The 22,411-nt window shown below is 37.5% G+C and overlaps 1 protein-coding gene across 2 annotated transcripts in view; it reads right to left on the bottom strand.

The window, feature by feature from the left end:
* The window catches only part of LOC139936651 (von Willebrand factor A domain-containing protein 3B-like), a 79,314-nt gene extending 62,727 nt beyond the window's left edge, over nt 1-16,587 (bottom strand). For both annotated transcript variants that reach the window (XM_071931507.1, XM_071931508.1), the window contains exons 1-9: nt 16,165-16,587; nt 14,079-14,312; nt 9,021-9,118; nt 6,962-7,212; nt 5,876-6,035; nt 4,780-4,949; nt 3,107-3,324; nt 1,182-1,384; nt 374-528 (exon numbers count right to left, since the gene is read on the bottom strand). In XM_071931507.1, coding sequence (XP_071787608.1) covers nt 374-528; nt 1,182-1,384; nt 3,107-3,324; nt 4,780-4,949; nt 5,876-6,035; nt 6,962-7,212; nt 9,021-9,118; nt 14,079-14,312; nt 16,165-16,213 — 1,538 coding nt within the window. In that variant the 5' untranslated portion in view covers nt 16,214-16,587. The remainder of the gene's footprint in view (nt 1-373; nt 529-1,181; nt 1,385-3,106; nt 3,325-4,779; nt 4,950-5,875; nt 6,036-6,961; nt 7,213-9,020; nt 9,119-14,078; nt 14,313-16,164) is intronic.
* Nucleotides 16,588-22,411: the final 5,824 nt, after the last annotated feature.

Below are 22,411 nucleotides of genomic sequence, written 5' to 3'. Positions count from 1 at the left end.
TGCATCAGTTGACTTGTTCTCAACTCCTGCAAAACATTTGCTGCTAAAGCAGCCCTGTGACGTCAGATTGGCTTTGCATTTGCATGAAATATGAACCAAGCTTCATGATGACTGTTGATGTGCCTTTCTCACAAAGTGCAAGTCTGGCCACCTTAAAGGAAATTGTCGGTTCTGAACAAGTGAGATTTCAAGTTAGTTTTGAAGCTGGAGAAAGTGTCGCAAAAATCAAGCAGGGCACCAGGCACAACAATATAAATTTTCTCTTAAGCAATACCTTTCTGTGCTTAGCATGTTTTTGTGCTTACAGGCTTTATGAAATTGGGCCATGGCTACAGAACTTAGTCCCAACCTTAGCTGTTAATTAACAGCTTACCTTCTCTGAAAATCTTGTAGAGCTACGTTCATTTTCCTCTCATAATTACGATGGATATCGGCAGTGACGTGAACATGCTTCAGGGATCCATCCTTCCAGTTAACATGGCAGAACTTATCACAATACTTGGCATTCACCAACTTGTTCCTTGATGCCTAAAAGAAGTCAAGAAAAACAGAGTGAGTTTTGAAACGTACTACTATGGGAACTGTTTTGTACACTTAGGGGCCATTCAGAAAAGTCAATGTTAAAACAAAATTAATTTGTTGAAATTGTCTGACCCACCCACATCCACCATACTTTGATTTGTAATTATTGAACAACTTTATGCCCCAAATTTTCCTTCTGAAATGCAACCCGCAAAACATACGGCCCACCATTTTGTGGAGTCAAAAATTTGGTTCTACAAAATAGTAGATGGTGTTCTGTCACAAAGTGAAAGTTCAACTTGAAATGACTGTCTTTCCAAACTGAAAGATAACATGATGTACGGAACACAGCTAAAAACATGTTATCTTTCAATTACCAAAAACAAGTTCCAGTTAAATAACTTACTAAACTAAAAACATAATTGTAAACTTATCAAAACGCTATAAATATGCTATAAATTTTGCGCAACAGAAATGTGGCCAAGCGTCATTTGGCAAAGAACAAATTTTGGGGGAATTAGTTTTAGTCACAAAATAGAGTTAAAGTGTAGATTTGTGACTACAATGTACTTGCTTTGGCATGCACATTCTATCCACGAATCTACACTTTCTCATCCATTCTCCTTAAAAGAAATTTAAGACATTCTGGACCATCTTACCGCATCAGTATACTCATCGTCAGGTGGTCTCTTCACATCTACGACTCCATCACAATGCTTGAAGGCACAGACGCTTAGCGCATCATACAAATCCAGCTTACGAGATCTCAATCCATGCTTGTATATCCACTCCTTTGAGCTCATGTACTGCTCACTGCGCTCTCCAGTTTCTGCTACTTCGCCATTCTGTATGGATTGACGCGCTGCGATCAGAAAAGAAAGTTAGAGTAAAGGTAAAGACCAAAAAACATCTTAAGTTTCTGCAGCTTCCTCAGTCTGTATATGAGTTGATGATTTGTGATCAGACAAGATAAAAAGTAAGAGAAACAGTTAAAGAGAGTATTCACTCTAGCTTATGTTTACTAACAACAACTTTCAGAGTCAATGTTGGACTTTATGGTGAAGAGAACTACATTGAACATTATCGATAGATTCAAATACTTAGTATTGACATCAAAGTAACTTTCAATCTACTAAATTGCACATTAGATTGGCTAGATCGTAAGGAAAAATCCTCAGCTATAAATTTGTAAGTATGGCAAAGCATACATTCTTTTTATTATATAAAAATTTCAAAACGGGCAAAAAATAGTGTGTGGTAGCAAAACTTTAATTCATGGGGAAAAAACACAAACAAGTTCAATTGAGCAGCCATGGAGCTTAAGCTCAAAACTTAAAGTCACCTGGAAATACAAATTTTTTTTCTTTCAAACATAAGAGTATATGCTTACGAACAATAAAACAATTTTTTTAGTAATTGTTTGTCACGATTTATATGTTTAAAAAATATATAAAGTTGTTTGGGGGGCTGACTCCGCCTACCCCTTTTGTGACGTCAATCGAGGCAGACTTTGCCTGCAATGCTTATAGTAAACACACGTGCAAAGTACATGTACGCCCAAGTCGTGAGTTGGTACGTTTCAAAAAGTGTTTTTCTGCATTCAGCAGCAATACACCTGGTCGGCATTGCCGGAAAAAAAAACAAAAAAATCTTTTTTTGAAACGTACAAACTCACGACTTGGTCCGTACATGTACTTTGCAATTGTGTTTACTCTATGCATTACAGGCAAAGTCTGCCTCGATTGGCGTCACGAACAGCGCCCTGTGGGTCGGGGTCTACTCTTAAATTTGTAAATAACATAAGAACTGATTTTTTAAAACCTTAGTTAACTGTTTATTCACATTCCACTCATCAAAACACATATATAAGTGGCAAAAGCTTTATTTTGAAAAAATACCACTTCCAGGTGACTTTAACCTCAACATTTGTCAAAGTTGACTCTGATTGTATTTCTTATCTGACATGAACGGTGAACAGACTCATGCTTTGATGTAAGTCAATACTAAGTAATTGAATCTATCGGCAATGTTCAACATAGTTCTGTACACCACAAAGTCCAAGTTTGATTATAAATATCCCCACACCACTTCTAGGTTAATCACATCACTTGAAATTGGACTCACTCCCTCAATCCCCCAACCCAATGACGCCTCTTTAAAGGCACTGGACACCTTTGGTTTTTAGAACTGTCCAATTGTTTTAATCCTAAGTATACAATAAAACTATAACGTGTGAACATTTCATTTCAAAAGGTGATCATAATTTTGAGACATCACCGAAAATCCGGAGCAAATGTCCAAGCATGAAAAATAATCACGATTTGGATCACACAATCTGAGAAGCCTTACTGACAGTAAGGCTTCTTAGATGTAAATTCTGGTTTATGAAAACTTACATCTGTTTACATAACAGGTTACTACAAAGTGAAATGTTCTTCAAAATGCTTTGTGATCGAACGCTGCTGTATGCGTCAACCAAAAGTTTTTAATTTTAATAGCAATTACCAAACATATACTTTCCCTTTAACAGCAATCAGATAATTAAAACCAACATTCTCATTTAAAATAATTGCTATCTCATTACCGGTATCTGCTTTCCCATCAGGCATAGCGTTATCCATCAGCACTTGAACGTCGGACAGAACATGTCGAGCATCTTCAAGTTCAGTAAACATGGCCACCACGTCTTCCCTGGCGCCCGCCCCTGGGGGTACGCCACCCATCAAGATTTTATTGTCCATGGAGAAGCCACTTGTACCACTGACGTCAGAATCAAGCTTGTTGAATGCAAACGCATGGAACCTTGATGAGTGAAAAGATAATTAATTGTTGTAAACTATAACGAGGTACAGCTAAATAACGGGTCATTCAAAGCCATCAACTCAGATTAGTTTATGAGTGTAGATGATTGTTTAAAGACACTAGACACATTTGGTAACTGTCAAAGACCAGTATTCTCACTTGGTGTATCCTAATAATTGCATTTATCTTCCAGTACACGCTAATCCACCAATCAGATGCTCGAACTACTAGGGGGATAAAAACATACTAGTTCCTCTGTTTTATATCCTACTTCCTCTGTTTTTATTACACAGTGTGTATTGTGAGTGTCAATGCGTCACGCTCTGTATACGGACAGTGCAAAAATTACATTCTAAACTTTGTGTGCGTGCATGCTGTTCGTCGCGAAATAACGTTCTGAAATTTTTAACTTTGCGCGTTGAGTGAGACTGGAAGATAAATTTGCTATAACACTCGCGCTCGTGGAATACGAACAAAATTTAGCGCGTCTGCGTCCAATATCCGGATGCAGAAGCGCTATATTTTTCCGTATTCCACTCGCTCTTGTGTGATAACTTATAATAGTAACAAATCTGTGAACATTTGGAGTCAATTGGTCATCACTGTTGCAAGAGAATGATGAAAGAAATTTGTGTGGATTCAGATGCCTAAAAAAGGCTTCAGGCTAGAAGTTTTTTATAGTTTGAGTGAGAAATTATCGCCTTGTCAAAACCATGCTACTTCAGGGGGAGCAGTTTCTCACAATGTTTTATACTTTAAAAAGTTCTCCGCTGCAATTGTTACCAAGTAAGTTTTTATGCCAACAACTATTTTGAGTAATTAAAGGCAGTGGACACTATTGGTAATTACTCAAAATAATTATTAGCATAAAACCTTACTTGGTAATGAGTAATGGGGAGAGGTTGATAGTAGAAAACATTGTGAGAAACAGCTCCCTCTGAAGTAATGTAGTTTTCGAGAAAAAAGTAATTTTCCACGAATTTGATTTCAAGACATCAGATTTAGAATTTGAGGTCTCGAAATCGAGCATCTAAAAGCACACAACTTCGTGTGACAAGGGTGTTTTCTTCTTTCATTATTATCTCGCAACTTCGACGACCGATTGAGCTCAAATTTTCACAGGTTTGTTATTTTATGCATATGTTGAGATAACCAACTGTGAAGGCTAGTCTTTGACAATTACCAATAGTGTCCAGTGTCTTCAATAAAAAGCTTTTATTTTGCTTTTTTCTTCTTTTGGGGGGGGGGGGTATTTTCAAAAACATGAGTCAAGTTTACTTATTCAATACAAGAAAGTTTTTTAATTCTAATCACTTAAGTACATTACGGTACCAATAGCATACACAATAAGTATTTATGTGGCACTATGAAATGCTTTTAATTTGTGCGAAAAAACATTTCAAAATCAATATCATTAGAATATAAATTCAAAGCAAAATAATACGTAATTATTACCTTCCACCAGTCAGCCTTGATACATCTTTCAGGAATTTAATAGTTGTGGAATCGGTGTTATTGAAAGCAACAACGTTTATTGGGATCGGCGCATCTCTGACTTTCTGTAGCATCAATTCCATATTACAGTTAGCTGAAGTTCCTTCAGAGAACAGGTAGACTGCCTCTATCTGCAGGGGAAGACAAGTAGTAAAGATACAATGAATTCTTGAGTAGTAATAATAAATAAATTTAAAAAATTAAATAAGATCCCAGGTTACCGGATTGTCTGTTTTTTTCCCCTCTTTGTTTTTCCTTGGTATGTCATTTGTGCTTGTATGTTGTATTGTTGCATACAGTTTGTGTAAACTTGAGCATTGCAAATAAAAAACTAAATAAAAAAATATTTAAAAAAATAATAATAAATAGAAGATCACAGGTACTGGCCGTACCCAATAGTGCAGAATCAGTGCAACATTGAGTAGGATTTGAAACTTTGCATGGTGGGAGTACAATCAGTTCAGGTTCTGAAATAAATAAGCAGTTGTTAACTCTTTTTTTCAAGTAGTATGCTCTGATCTGGGCATGGGCGACTAGTGAAATAATTACCACTCGACAAGTCGTGCCTCAAATAGATGCAACTTCAACACTAGCCGCAAATTTTTAATTCCCAATATGCATTCCAGCATGTTTGACGCAGGCGCTGATTTGAGTCGGTGACTTGGACTCGAGTCAAACTCAAGTTTTCACCAATTTCGCTGACTTGCGACTTGACTTCACTTGGGAAAAACTACTTGTGACTTGACTTGACATGAGGGGAAAAGATTTGCAACTTGACTTGACTTGTGCAAAAATGACTTGAAGGTTGAGAAATGACTTGAATAAATCTGATTTTACAACAATACAATTAATGGGCGTTTATCTTGGTTTTAAAAGCTCTACTATTTTGCACTTTGGAGAAATCTATTGGTTTTTTCTCGCATTTATAATTTTTTATTTTTGGTCGAAATTTGGGCGTATCCACACACAGTTCGCGCATAACAGCCTGACACGCTAGCTTACGTGCATGGGGAGAGTGTCGTTTTGGGAAACCTTTATAAAAGCTCACGATGCTTACATTTTTATCTTCGAATGCTTTTCTGACACCTTCACATGCGCTGGTCTTTGTGGTAGCTGCTACACTGTCTAGGTTTCGTAACCAGTCCATTGCATTCTGTAGACTGTCTCTAGACACTGGTACGGCGTGAGGTTGGAACATCACCATGTCTTGTGCAGCCCTGGGGAAAAAATGTAAAAATTTTAGTCAGACCCCAGTTTCATAAATCTGTTAAGCAGCTGTCGATTTCACAAAGAGTTAGGACTCGTCTTATCTCGAGTTAGGACGAGTAACTCTTCCTAACTTAGGATTAATCTTAAGGTCTGCATATTACAGTGCAGGGTTGGGACTCGTCTTAAGTCCTAAGATTAGTCTTAGGTTAGGATGAGTTTTTGAGAAAGAGGTAATTTTTCTCACTAAAATAATAAAAGACTTCTAGCTAGAAGTTTTTTTATTCTTATCTGAAAGCACACAAATTCGTCCAACAAGGGTGTTTTTTCTGTCATCATTTTCTCGCAACTTTGATGACCAATTGAGCCCAAATTTTCACAGGCTTGTTATTTTATGGTTATGATGGGATACACCAAGTGAGAAGACTAGTCTTTGACAATTACCAAACGTGTACCCTCCCTTTAATGGGACAAGAAGAGCTTTGTGTACTTGAATGAAGGGAATACATAGAACGTTATGCCCTTTTTCCGAGGCACACCATGTTATGCAACTGTAGGTTGTAACTGTTATCACAGTGCGGCCCTTCCATGGTAAAACAGCCTGACTTACAAATGTTGTTGATCATTTCTGAATAAAAAAAAAAAAATGTTTTTTTCATTGCAAAACAGCTAAATCTCTGTACTTGCTTTTCTCAATATGAAGTTTTTTTAGTTAAGCTTGGTTTCTTACTTTCTAGGAATGTAAGAACAGTAAGAACGTTTTCGCAGCACATGGTTCCCAAGAGTTGGGTACATTTCAACGGCTACGAATTACTCTTTGAAAATATGTGACGTCAATATTTGATTCGCATTTGCAGGACGTATTATTAACTGCAGGCTTCAGGCCGTTTTGCCATGGGAAGGGCCGAGTACATTCTAGCAAACTCAAACATCTCACCTGATCAAATTAAACTTGGCAATCTGAGACACCTGCTCATCTAGTACCCTGATGATAGCGTTACGACAATGGTCAAATAACATCGGAGACGTTGTCTTGATGTCCAGTACTATGGTCACACAGTGGTCCTCAATGACACCAAACAACCTCCTTGCTTCACTAGTCAACCATTCTATACGACGTTTGTACAGATTGATGGCCGCTAGAAGACTGTTCTCGAGTTGCTTGATTTTCTCCTTTCCGACTTTTACCTATTTGGATGAGAGACAAAACAAAAAAATAAGTGGGCTTAGAGCAAAAGAACTTCAGATCTGATTATTGGGGGGCGTTAGTCCAAACTAAAAAAAAACAGTAAATGGTCTGATGTTTTGACGCTAGCTGAGTCTTTTAATTTTCAGAATGGTGTTTTAAATTCTATAGAGAGGGATGTTCCACAAGGACTAAAATAAAAATAATTAAACAAGAAATTGTGAAAGAGTGAAATTAAGCACAATATTTTGTTTTTAAGACATTGTAATTGATATGTTTGAACATTTCATTGTACAACATGAAAAAAGAAAAAACACATTTGTGAGGTCTTTCTTTTGTTGTTACAATTAACTAATTGTACTGCAGTTGTAACAAACAAAAATATGTTCACAGTTTTTTGCAATTACTCTTCTTTTACGTAACATATTGTAATAAACAATTTAAGCTTTCACTGTGTTTTAGAAAGACAGGGCCTAATTTTATAGCTGTTATTTTAAAAAGCACTACAGGTACATTGTAGCTAAGTAAAGTACAACATGCTTACCAGAACAGGGTTATAGGCAAAATACCATGTCACATGAACAATTTTTGACTGGCATCCTGCTCATTTCTGCTAATAAGCATACAATTTTTAGCAATATTTTCTGCAAAAGGAGCTCTATTAAATTGGGCCCTGGTCATTTAATCCCGACATGTACATTTTTGTGAATTTCTCTCTGTGGGGGTATTTTTAACACTGTTGTGACTGCTGTCCTCCAATTTATGAAGGAAAGTGCTCTTAATGAAGCATCCCCTTAAAAATGTTACCATGACAACTCCTATTCCTTAATAATCAGCTTATTATAGCAAGTGAAACATAATGCATGAAGCTGAATTGATAATGTTGAGTGGATTAAAAGGAACACGTTGCCTTAGATCGGTCAAATTGGTCTTTCAAAAGCGTTTGTAACCGTTTGTTATGAAATGCATGGTTAGAAAGATGTTGTAAAAGTAGAATACAATGATCCACACAAGTTTGCCTCGAAATTGCGTGGTTTTCCTTTTACTTTGTGAACTAACACGGTCGGCTATTTATGGGAGTCAAAAATTTGAGTCCCATAAATGGCCGACCGTGTTAGTCGACGAGGTAGAAGGAAAACCACGCAATTTCGAGTGATACTTGTGTGGATCTTTATATTCTACTTTTAAAATATCTTTCTAATCATGCATTATATAACAAATGGTTACAAATGCTTTTCAAAGACCAACACGACCGAACCAAGGCAACGTGTTCCTTTAATTTATAGGATACTCAGTCTTGAAGCTTCATTAGCGTAATGTTTTTTTATACGCCTATAAATGTCTCGCGGGTGTCTTTTTTTGACGGTGGTGTGTCATGGTCGAGTGGTCTTGTTCACCGGACCCAAGCACTGGTGTTTGACAGCAGCAGAGTGTGGGTTCAAATCCTGGTCGTGACACTTTTGTCCTTGAGCAAGGCACCCGACCATAATTAATTCATAAAAAGTTGGGATTCTGCTCTACCAGCCAAGCTGCTAGTGGATGAAACCCATGTTAACATGTACTTTCTTACGAGCTGTGTAAGGTTTAAACCCAAGCAGTAGGTTGCAATGTGTCTGGTGACAGCTGGTTTGGGTGAACAGCCCAAATAATTTTTAAAAATACACCTTGAAGTGCCGTCCTGCCTTGTGATATTAGACGATATCTCCAAACTTAATTTTGTTTGTTTATTTTTTATAAAATATTTTGTCTAGGAAAGTTTTTGTAAACATAACCTGTGCCACAGTGATAAAATTCAAAACAAATCACTCACATTGACATTGTAAACTTTTCCATTCCTTGTGGGATATCTTGTGAACAGTCCTTCACCGTATCTTGAACACACTGGTTTCTTCAAAGCTCTGTCATAATCTGAAACAAATAATTACAATTAACATCATTATTTATAATCCTTATCCAGAACCAATTTCATAAAGAAGATTTTAAGCACAAAATATTGCCAAACAAATATTTGTTGCTAAGCAGAAATGAGCAGGATACCACTCAGAAATTGTACGTGTGAAATGGTAGTTTGGCTGGTAACCTTGTTCTGGTAAGCGTAATTTTGTTACATGCGTAGTGTATTTCGTTATCTCTGCTCTATTATAATTATTGGTCGTACTAAATGAGGTGACATATTTGGGAAACAAATTTCCTCATTATGAAAATAGAAAGTAATCTATGGTTGTGATTTGTATTTGTATTACTGTGTAATATGCAAAGCTCAGCGCACTGAATTTCTAGTAAATAATTTACTGGATTCTACAAGGAATTTCAACCATTGGGACCCTTGCATTTTATAAAAATGCATTAAACTAAATTTTAAAAATTACTTCACTTTTACAGAAAGTGCATAAAAAACAACTTGACATTCTTATTGTAAGATAAATTTCAATTTGTTTCCATTTCTTTCTTGTAAAGCACTCTGTGCTTGTGTGGTTACTGTTTACTCTGCTCTCTAAGCCTAATTATTATTAGTAGTGTACCTGATGTGAAACATCTGGGAAACAGATTTTCCTCATTATAAATATAATATGAAATAGAAGAATAATAATCTATGGGTTTTTTTTTATACTGTAATACGCAGGGCTCAGCATTTTCTTACAGTCTGCATTTCTTGTGATCATTTAAAGGAACGTTACAGAATTGGTAAGAAACAAAAATCGTGAAGATAACAGATTTACATAAAACTTACACGGTCTAATGATGATGATAGTAGAAAACATCCCTCGAAATATGTCTGTCTGAAATGTCATATTTGATGAGAAATAAATAATCTAACTTCGTGTTTGGAGTTTATCGCTCAGTGAGCGTTTTATTCATTTTTATTTTGGCATCGATGCATGGCAAAATTTGTTATCAGTTTTTCACTAATTCTCTCGTGACCCAGACGGCCGATCGATCTCAAACTTCTACAGGTTTGTCAGTTTATGTATATATGGTGGATTACATAAAGTGCTTTACACTGCCAGCAACTGTTTTGTTAGCAAAACCAGGGCTACTTGTCTCGCATAATTGTTATTTTATTTTTTTCTTTAACGCCTCGTTTATTGGTTCACCTGCATGAAACTTTTGCTGAGTAGGAACATGACTGTTGAAGAGGATTGTAAACATTTTTTTTGTGGTCGCCAAATAAAGCATAGTGAAATTCGGATTACCAAATCATAAAATAGCCAAAATTTCACCTCATGATTAAATTCTGTGATAATGCAACCACATCATTCAATAGGCCTATTTGTAAATTGGTTAGATTATTCTAAAATATAAAGTTCATGTTCAAGCCAGTATACCCTTTCGGAACAGAAAACAAAACAAAAGTTCACAGATTTACAAATAACTTACAGGGTTTACAGAAGGTAATGGCGAAAGCCTAAATCTTAACAGGTTTGTTATTTTATATATTAGTTGTTATACACGAAGTGTGGGCCTTTGAACAACACTGTTACCGAAAGTGTCCAATGGCTTTACATGTAACTACTACTTGTTGACTTTGTCAACAACAATCATCAACAATCGTCGTTTAATCACTGATGAATGAGTCGGGTTAATAAATCATGACATATCAACCTTCCAAAGAGGGAAGTTGGCGTAATTGAACACTGTATTGACACAAAGGGACACAAGTGCAGACATTGTAGCGTGCACCTGGTAACGACTGATTATTGATGTAACAATTCAATACTTAGATGACGCCATTGGGTGAATGTATTGTATCTTATCACCTCTGATTTACCGCCGCCCTGGTAGAAGGGCATGGTTGCTACAGTAACAGCTTAGGTGTTTCACAAACATTCAGCTAGGAATTATTATGCTTAACTTCACACCGATAAAGCTTGCTGTAGAACTGAAACTTGCACAATGTTTATCCAAAAAAACAAATGTGGATGCCTGTCATTAAATTGTTTATAGTCGTGGAAAAAAATTCTCTGGTGAAGTCAACGTTTAAAGGAGCACAAATTTACAAAATATTATTGGTATTTAAAAGAAGGTGGGTAGCCGTGTTAGTCATGTAATTCCAGAAAGGAAAATGAATTGTACTAGCACTTTAGTTGGACCGAAATTATTGGAGCAGCTTTTTTAAATTCAAAACCCAAGAAAGTACTGAATTAAAGACACTGGACACCTTTGGTGTATCTCAACATTATGCACAAAATAACAAACCTGTGAAAATTTTAACTCAATTGGTCATCAACGTTGGAAGACAATGTTTTATACTATCAACAGCTCTCCATTGCTCATTACCAAGTAAGTTTCTATACTAACATTTATTTTGAGTGATTATCAACAGTGTCCAGTGCATTCAGCTGGTTATAAAATATACATTATTTTTGTTTAAAAAACACAGTATACGGGTGAACATAGTATTTTTGTTCAGCCATTCACAGCAGAGCAGACTGGACCTGTGTACACCGTTACCATGGCGCTTAATCAGTTTAGTTAATACGGGATCGGATTCCCATGTACATGTATACATTAATCCTGAGAATCCACAGTGGGGTCTTGTTGTAATGACAGTGCAAGATTGCTGGTTGCAGACAATCGGACAATGTGTCACCAGACATTACAAAACCTATAGCCTCTTTCACACAAGAAAAATTTAGCAAGGGTCCCTTAGCAAGATTTTAAGCTATACAGGCTTTATAAAAAATTGGGCCCAGGCCATTAAACGGAGTCGGTCTGGCGAACATTCAGCACTCAATTGTAATTTAGTGCTTACCCCTGATGTAATGTTTGGATTTTCTTTATACTCTGCAGAATGTATTACCACACAGGGTGTGTGGTGGTGGAGGTTCTTCTTTCAAAAGTTTGAATTGAGAGTTTCTTTCAATGTAATGTGATCTGTACAAATTCACCCGGGGCTACCAGTCCTTTTAAATGCTTTGATATTTGATCACATCTTTTTTGAATGCATGAACTCATGACATGTATTGCCCGGAGAGAGCTTAAAATCTGCATTGTCAGTAGTCAGCCGTTGGGTTATTATTTATGAATATATTTGTGTTTGGGAATGTGGAACATGGTTGTAGGATAGGGACTAGTAAAGCAAACCCGATAGGCCTACCTGGTCGAATCCCACGTTTTTTAATGGGTTTTTCAATTCATAATAAAATTTATAAATACATATTTTGAGAAAAGACAAGAAAACTTGTCTGGGGTACTGATTTTGGAGTGACGCTTTAAGAATGCAATGGTTGGCATTGTAGGCTATGTTGTGTATGGCTGTATTTCCTGGTTCTAATGTAGTTTTCTGTAATCATTATCGCCTGCACAATCTCCATCAGATTAATTGTGCAGGTTAGGTCAGAGGTTTCAAATAAAACATCAACATTCACGGAGAGAAGATAGATCCTATGGTACATTAAAGGAACACGTTGCCTTGGATCGGACGAGTTGGTCTATGAAAAGTGTTTAAAACCATTTTGTTATGAAATGCATATTGTTAGAAAGATGTTTTAAAAGTAGAATATAATGATCCGCACAAGTATCACTCAAAATTGCACGGTTTTCATTTTACGTCGCCAACGAACACGGTTGGCCATTTATGGGAGTCAAATTTTTGACCCCCATAAATGGCCGACCGTGTTTGTCGACAGGGTAAAACGAAAACCGTACAATTTCGAGGCATATTTGTGTAGATCATGCGCCTTGAACACCCAGCAGGGTGGATATGTGCGCATTACAAGTCTTATTATTATTATTATTATTATTATTATTATTATTATTATTATTATTATTATTATTATCATTGTATTCTACTTTTACAACATCTTTCTAACCATACCGATTTTATAATAAACGGTTACATAGCGCTTTCCAAAGACCAACTTGACCGATCCAGGGCAACGTGTTCCTTTAAACTTTCAATAGCTGTCTTTGGATCCCTTCAATTACAAGTAAGTCCTCAGACCCCAACCCCCATCTTATACCTAAATCATCATCAAAGCAGAGATCAGGTGGGGAAAGATGGCGCGATAGGCAATTAAAGGTGTCAAGCACGCTGCTGTGACTGATGGAAATTAAACTCTTGGCCCATTTATCAGCCGGTGTCTGGTAGGCACTGGACCTATGTGTGATAAACTGTGTTTAAACTTGATGTGTGTGACTCCCTGCCGGACACTGGCCAGGCATCAACGCGAATTTATTTGAGATCAATTGATGATGCGAAACGCTGTCACCAGGTTTTAGCTTGAGATAAAAGAAAGAAACCTCAATGCCCGCCTGATTCCTAAACATGACCTGGCAGCTGCAAGGAGTCCTATGGGGCCTCAGTCGAAACCGCCTAGAAGAAAATGGTATGGCAAACTACTTGCAAACCCATTGCAAGCTAAGAAGTCATTTGCGTTTCAGATTTGAATGTTGTCTGGTACAATGACGTGCTTGATCACAAGTCACCACTTAAGTTTGAATTCCTCAGACTACGGAGACAGTTGCCGTGTCACGTGATCAGGGCAAGCTTTTGCGTAGTTACGTATGAGACGGTGAACACCCATACCAAATTCTGAATGGATGTACATTATGCGGCACAATGGTACCAGTGTCTGCTCATCTGGAGGTTGCTATACCAAAGCTAGCCCTGTATCATGTCACATAGCAACTGTCTCTGTAGTCTGAGGAATTCAAATGTAAACAGTAACTTGTGACTAAGCAAGCCAATGTACCCATACATTCTTCAAATCTAACTAGCACATTTTATGCATGTGCGAGTTAGATTAGAATATGTATTGACATTCTGTGACGGGGTATCTACACAACAACTTTTGATATTAAAGCAGTATTTTCTGCTTCAGCAGGTACAGGGGCCTATGAAAATACACGTAGGTCCTTGACTTACCATCACTGTGTTTGAAACCAATGGTAGCCAAGATCTGATCCATCGTCAAGCGGTTCTTCTTCAACCCGTAGGTGCTGAGCCACTTCTTTGTTGAGATCATCGTCTTCACGTCTGGTTCCCATGTTTTCTTGGCTGGAGGTTTGAGCTTAATGACGGACGCTATGTCCTCTTTACTAATGCTGACCGACGGATGGTTGTTGTTTGTTTTGCGTGGGCCCAAGTCAAATTTGGGATCTGCGTAAAGAATACACAAAACAATAAATTAAATGCTACACAAAAGGATACTTAGGTATAAGCCTAGAATGATAGGTTTACTCTTAAAGTGTTAAGTGACTGGCCTGCAGGACCAGTCCCCACCTTGCTCGGAAGACTTGGCCAATTATAAAAAGCATGAACGAAAGGGGCGGCAGGGCCCTTTCCCACCTGGGTTGGGGCCTAGGTCTTCCTCGAGTACAGCAAAGAGTCAAAGGACTTTGTAGGAGAGTGTCGTGGGGGCTAGCGGAGCTCCGACCCCTCACAGCTCCTTGCCATTTCCCTCCTCAGACTCTATTAGCTTTTTCACCAGCTAACGATCAAATTAAATAGGGAAGTTTTTCAACACCCTAACTTGTCAGCCAGACCACTTAGGGTGAATGGTTCAGGTTGATCAGGAGAGAGATCGACGAGAGAGATGCAAGAGGTTTCAGTGGCCATGTGAGAGTTTAGGGGAGAGGACAACAAATGGTGCCGGTACTTGTGAAGGAAGCTTTGGCGTAGAGGTTAGTACAGTAGAACCCTCCTCATCAAAACATAGTCCAGGTTGATTATCAGGGGAGAGTTTGACAGGAAAGATGTCAGCGGTTACAGTAGGAATGTGTGAGTGGTGCAATGATAGAACAGGGGCTTCAGTTGCTTTGTGCTCTTCGCGAGGTTTAGGAGTTGACGCCACAACTTCCGTGAATGTCTGTACTCGGTAATTACTTCAACTTTTCGCAGTGGGGAACGAAGTGATTTGGAGTCCAGGTGCCAGCAGACTAAGCAAACGAGAGGTGCTTTGCTGTCCACATGATGTAGTACAGGGCCTTTGTGCGAACACGGAGCTGTAATAGCTCCATGGCGCAAACCACTTTTTGATTGAATGTTGCGTTTAAGATTCTCACACACACATCTGCTATCGCATGTATTGGCGGATAGATGTTCAAGATGACTGGTGTATCAATAACAGTGGCTGTTGCTTGGATTGTCCAGGTAGACAAATATCCACCAACACGTGAACAACTTTGGCAGGCTTCCTTCCTTGTAGGGCTGCCAGCAACAAGTCCAGTTTTAAGATGCATGTTGGTGTACAATTGTCCAACACATCTATGTCCGGAGACACAGTTCGATACTGAGAGATTCATCTACTTTGATGGCAGTTGAAAGAGATTTTAGAACAGGCAATTGCCCCTCCAAAATGCAGCCACTGGAAAACAGTCTTTAAGGCCTCCAGCAAACTGCAGCAGACGAAGAGATTAGGATTGTCTTGCAGTAGACAGCAGCCGGACATTTCCAGTCGATGAAGAGAAAGTTCAAGATGAAATGCATGCATTAGACATCATGCGCCAGTGACATTGACATGTGTAGTAAACGGTCAAGTCACCAATTCCAAGTCACCTAACCCAAGCTGGCTAGTTGCTCGTCATCAAAACCCTAATAATATTAAATTTTTTGCCCTTCATATTTGTATGCACCTGGGGGACAATAGTGAAACTAACCTTATAATTCTACAGGGCGTAATGGAATATTTCGAGGCATGCAGTTATTTAAAGCAAGTACTAAACAGAACAAATAGAACCAATTTTTATTGACATCATCAATGGATGCAAATAATTGTCAGCAGATAAATACATAGTTATAAACTAAATAAAATCAAAACTTGATGAGTTTTATATAGTGGCAGGAGCTCTTTCCTCATTTTTTAAATTATGCAAATGTCAAATTTTGTAAAATGGGCAAAGAAAAGATAAAAAAAGACGGTCGAGAGTCTAGCAAGCTAGACTTGTTTCAAAATCAAATGTTTACTATTATTTATAAATATAATAATAATAATTATTTAATGTAAACTTACTCTCCATTTCTGTTGATGACCGCACATTTGCGGTATTTATCTCATACATCTTGAAAACACTTGTTGCACATCACATGGACGGCTCCACACACATGAATGAAAGGACAACCCCCGCACACAACGTTGACAACACGGCTTGTCTGTGGCGCTATGCCCCCCGTACGATCCTCACTCGTCGTGTGCTGTAGAACAGGTGGGAAATGAAAAATAAACCGGGTATTTCACCCAGCTCGTTCAGTCTAAAATCTCAATTCACCAACATCTCACAGTCCATTTACTCCAATAAAATAGTCCTAAAGGATACGTTCGTCATGATGAAAGCGTAAACTCTCAAGTCAAATTGATGTTATTGTAATATTTTTGACGATATCGCTTGTATTTTGTGACAGATATTACAACTGTTGTCATGCACTGTCTAGTTGCCTAGTACTTTGGTACACAAATTCAACCAATCAATTAACGTGTGCTCGTATGCCTTGTTCAGTAAACTACTATTTTAACAACATTCATTTAAACGTGGTTGAAACAAATTGACATACAATACAAATAATATTTCTGTTGTTTGATTAAAATATATTTTATACGGTAAAATATAAAGCATAATTTTTATATTAACAACAATTGTGTACTATTCTTTTTAATCTTGTTGATTACCATCTAAAGCTGTTGATTTTCCGGCGGGTATAAACATAACAAACGCCCTCCTGTGTTTATTGGTGCGTAACATGTTTAATGTGTGTAACGCCTTGTGAGCCTTTCATCCTATCAGACATTTGAATGGGACAGTCAACAACTCGATATCAATGGATAACATAAAATATTTAAAAGGCATTGTTTGGAAGTTGTGTTTGAAGCAATAGTAGGAACATGGGTGTGTAATATTTGCAGGGTCATGGAGGTTAGGCATTGCTCATAAAAGAGCACAGGCAGGGGGGAACACTGCCACCGCCGACAACAATTTAATTCAAAATTCAGAAAAGAAACGAACAGTTCTGGGGGTTCTTTTAAAAAAAGCTATGAAAAAAAGGCAAGAGAAAAATGTTCGAAGCGGATTCACCAATTTGGGAAACTTTCTAAAAATGAAACTATATGGGAACTTTCAAAACAAACAAAATATTTTGTGCGATCGATGGGTATATTGGTTTGTGTTTTACGATGATGATGATAATTTTTGGTAAGATGGGTTTCTGGACTGTAGTTTAGACAATTACAAATTTAAAACTGTATTTGTAGGATCCGATCCAAAATAAACTTGCTAGTAAATTAACCATGGACTTATTACAAGTTTTTAGGCTAATTTCAAGGTTGCGTCTCAAAATGTACACACTGTTTTTAATATCCCAGATGCAATTGGTTACATTTGATTCAATTAATCTTTGTTATTGTGGATCTTAAATACCTGGACTCCGAAGATATTCCTGAGATGGTTTTAATGTTTGCCAATAAACAGGGGTGTGAGTAGCTTTGAAACAGGTTGATACACTGGGCATGTAGGTCTACTTCTCCGGAGTAAGTGGGGGAAAGTTTGGTATAAACATATCAAACAACTATAACAAGATATGAACATGGGGGGAAGAAGTGAAGGTATAACATGACTTCTTGTAACAGCAGATCTATCTTAAAGACAGTGACACTATTGGTAATGGTCAAAATCCAGTCTTCTCACTTGTTGTATCTCAACATATGCATAAAATAACAAACCTGTGAAAATTTGAGAGCGATCGGTCGTCGGAGTTGCGAGATAACTAGGAAAGAAAAAAAACACCCTTGTCACACGAAGTTGTGTGCTTTCAGATGCTTGATTTCAAGACCTCAAGTTCTAAACTTGAGGTCTCCAAATCAATTTCGTGGAAAATTACTTCTTTCTCCAAAACTACGTCACTTCAGAGGGAGCCGTTTCTCACAATGTTTTATACCATCAACCTCTCCCCATTACTGAGTACTCCTATACCAAGTATGGTTTTATGCCAATAATTATTTTGAGTAATTACCAATAGTGTCCACTGCCTTTAACTAAACAATCATAGTTGGTGAAAAAGAGTGACCAAGTATCCATCAACTAATGTTGGCTGTGTTCCTATACCTAAGTGTCTTATCAACCAGCAGTGTAACGTGAGTGAGCAGTGTTCTAGTCTCAACTTGAGATAGCACTCATTAATTTGTTCTACTGCGCACGGATCTACAAAAATGATGTAAAACAAGTATAAAGCGAAAAGATGACCTGGCATCAATATGAACGCAGCCCTGGCTAATACAAATTGGCGCAAAAACTGGAGCATTATAGCGACGACGACGACGATCACGACGACGACGACGGTAGGGGATTATTTTTACGCCACTCAATATGAACGCCCTAAAGTGAATAGCATTTTATCATTGAAAAAGAGAGGCCTCCTCATGTAAAAATTATCCTTAAAATCTCAACCACAAAAACATTTTTAAAAAATAAAATTTTGGAAACTATATTTAATAGTATTACAATAATATTATTCGAATTTATAAAAGAGGCATATAGCTTTAATAAATTTAAAAACTCTCACCTTTCCAAATCTTCAAATTTCCATGTAACATTAATTATAAAGAATTTTTGAGGATTTAGGTTGCCAAATGTATGGCATTTAATAGCACAAAATATTTCATTATTAATTATTGCGGTATAGGCCTACTCACTGCGAAATTATAGGATTCAATTAACCTCTGGCCGGGCAATCTTGGTGTTCTATATTTTCACCGTGAGCACCATTGCACAATCATCATTTTTATCATGATCATGAAGATAGATGTAGCATCTTATGAGCGGTATAGCGTCATCAGAAGAAAGAGGTAGCCTTATGAGCAGCAAACCAGGCAAGTAGAGGAGCTTGGGAGAGACAGTGCTGTTTCCCCACACAGTGGGTATTGATTCACAAGCACCATTGCCTCATTCAAATCTCCTTAGATGAAGAAGCTCATAATTATTATACATCAATGTTGTCCTCGAAAGAGTGTGTTGTCCAAAAAGACGACTGAACATGATATAGAGTCATTTGTGAGTCCAAATTGAACTTCTGCATGGATATCCATTGTGGTTAACATCATTCACTGCAGGAGTTGGTGTGATGGGGAGTATATGACTTGGAATTGATAGTAAATATGATAAGGCATCAGTTATTCATTATGAAGACTTATAATAATCATCAGCGTGGCGACGATGTACTTAAACATAAGTCCAATGTAGCATAAGCAAACACGATGGAAACGCCATAGGGTGCCGGTGATGAGGCAAATTGACAACAACAAGCAGACCTGCAGATCTTGGACTTAGTGTGCCAACTTGCAGTTTACTTACTAAGTAATGGCATATTAAAGGCAGTGGACACTATTGGTAATTACTCAAAATAGTTATTAGCATAAAACCTTTCTTGGTGACAAGTAAAAGGGAGAGGTTGATGGTATAAAACATTGTGAGAAACGGCACCCTCTGAAGTGCCATAGTTTCCGATATACATTATAAGTAATTTTCCACGAATTTGATTTCGAGACCTCAGATTTAGAACTTGAGGTCTCGAAATCAACCATCTAAACGCATACACCTTCGTGTGACAAGGGTGTTTTTTCTTTCATTCATATCTCGCAAACTCGATGACCGATTGAGCTCAAATTTTCACAGGTTTGTTATTTAATGTATATGTTGAAATACACCAACTATGAAGGCTAGTCTTTGACAATTACCAATAGTATCCATTGCCTTTAAAACAAAACAAAAAATATAACCCGTTTACGCATAACCAACTTAACAGCCTGCTTCCACTTGTTGCTCCTAAAAAACAAACAAGTTTTAATGTCGACTCATTAAAATAGTGCGGTGAGTGACAAGTCTTTGAAAAGTAAAGTCATCTGATTAAAAAGGAGTAACAACATTTTATGTTATCTTTGACAGTGTAAAATAGGTTTAACTTTTTTTTTTTAAATAAGTGCAGTCCTAACCTAGGACTAGTCCTATAACTCTTTAGTAGTTACTAAAAACTTAACGCTAGTTTTAAAGGTAGTGGACACTATTGGTAACTACTCAAAATAATTATTAGCATAAAACCTTACTTGGTAACGAGTAATGGGGAGCTGTTGATAGTATAAAACATTGTAAGAAACGGCTCCCACTGAAGTAACGTAGTTTTAGAGAAAGAAGTAATTTTCCACGAATTTGATTTCGAGACCTCAGGTTTAGAATTTGAGGTCTCGAAATCAAGCACCTGAACGCACACAACTTCGTGTGACAAGGGTGTTTTTTCTATCATTTTTACTCGCAACTTCGACGACCAATTGAGCTCAAATTTTCACAGTTTTGTTATTTTATGCATATGTTGAGATACACCAATTGAGAAGACTGGTCTTTGACAATATTACCAATAGTGTCCAGTGTCTTTATTAACCCTTTGTAACTCTTTGTACCACCTTGAGCCAAAATAACTTGGCAAGTAATATTACAATCCGTTTTTAAGAATTATGTCATCAAAGTTTACCACAGGCCTAACTATGAAAATGGATCTGGACCCACACATTCTGGACCCACATTCTATGACTCTGCCATCAGAACTTGAGTCCAGTGCCAAGACAACTTGACCAATAACGCCTTTGAGATTTATGTCGTGAAAGTTCACAAGAGAACGATGGCAATGGATCTGGACCCACACATTCTGGATCCACATTCTATGACTCGGCCATAAGAACTTGAGTCCAGTGCCAAGATAACTTGACCAACAACGCGTTTATGTAATCATAAGTTTGCTCAAGGCCTAACTATCCAAAATGGATCCGAACCCACATTCTGGACCCACATTCTATGACTCAGCCATCAGAACTTGAGTCTAGTGCAAAGATAACTTGGCCACCAACGCCTTTAAGATTGGTGTCGTGAAAGTTTACCACATACTTATGACAATGAATCTGGACCCACATTCTATGACTCTGACATCAGAACTTGAGTCCACAGTGTCAATATTTGCTTAAAATGAAAATGGATCTGGGGTGGATTTCGCAGAGTGTTAAGACAATAGTCTGTTTTCGAGTTGGGACGCGTTAGTCGCCCTAACTTAGGAATAGCCTTAAAGACACTGGATACTATTGGTAATTGTCAAAGACCAGTCTTCTCACTTGATGTATCTCAACATATGCATAAATAACAAACCGGTGAAATTTGAGCTAAATTGGTTGTCGAATTTGCGAGATAACTTTGAAAGAAAAAAACAACATCCTTGTCACACGAAGTTGTGTGCTTTCAGATGCTTGAATTCGAGACCTCAAATTCTAAACTTGATGTCTCGAAATCAAATTCGTGAAAAATGACTTTTTTTTCTCGAAAACTACGTCACTTTAGAGGAAGCCGTTTCTCACAATGTTTTATACTATCAACCTCGCACCATTACTCGTTACCAAGTGAGGTTTTATACTGATAATTATTTTGAGTAATTACCAATAGTGTCCACTGCCTTTTGTATATCTCCTGTGACTAGTCCTAAGTTGGGACTACATGTAGTCCTAAGTCTTTGCGAAATCTGTGAATCGACCATCAGAACTTGAGTCAAGTGACAAGATGATTGGCCGATTACACAACCGCTTCTTTACATTCTGTCAACCAGACCCATAACTGGGGTCTGTCCAACCTCCCCCCCCCCCTCCGAAAAATAATAGTACTTAAATAAGTAAACACAAAACATAACATAAAATGGTGCAAAATTGCTTGAATTTAAAAAAAATCTACTCCCTTCCGCCGCCCCAAAAAATGTCATACCCCTCAAACAATAATTCCTGGTTGTGGGCCTGCTGACTATAGAGTTTGCTTCAGTCCTCACCATTACAATAGTAAACTGGACCCACATTCTGTGACTCGGCCATCAAAACTTGAGTCCTGGGGCCGATTTCACAAAGCAATAAAGTTCATCGCAAGACCAATTTTCAGTATCACCAGAGTGATTTGTATTGTGACATCACACTTTACTAAGCAACTACGATTGATTTGCAGTCACGATCAATTTTAGATCTTTGCGGAATCGGCCCCCGTGCCATTATATCTTGCCCATCAACATGTATTAGTTCAGAAACTTAAAGGGATGGTATAACTTTGGTTATAAACTAAAAGAGCACTGGTGAAGAGATGTTAACATTAAAAAACATTGTTTAACGAAACCTTTTGAAGTATTGCAGTATTTTTGTCACAAAAAAGTTGAGAATAAGCTTTTGTATAAGGCATCAGTGATGAAGACACCTCTCT

The sequence above is a fragment of the Asterias amurensis genome, chromosome 4 (genome assembly GCF_032118995.1).
Source record: "Asterias amurensis chromosome 4, ASM3211899v1".
NCBI classification, from domain to species: Eukaryota; Metazoa; Echinodermata; class Asteroidea; order Forcipulatida; family Asteriidae; genus Asterias; species Asterias amurensis.
This window is presented reverse-complemented; position numbering and strand designations above follow the sequence as displayed.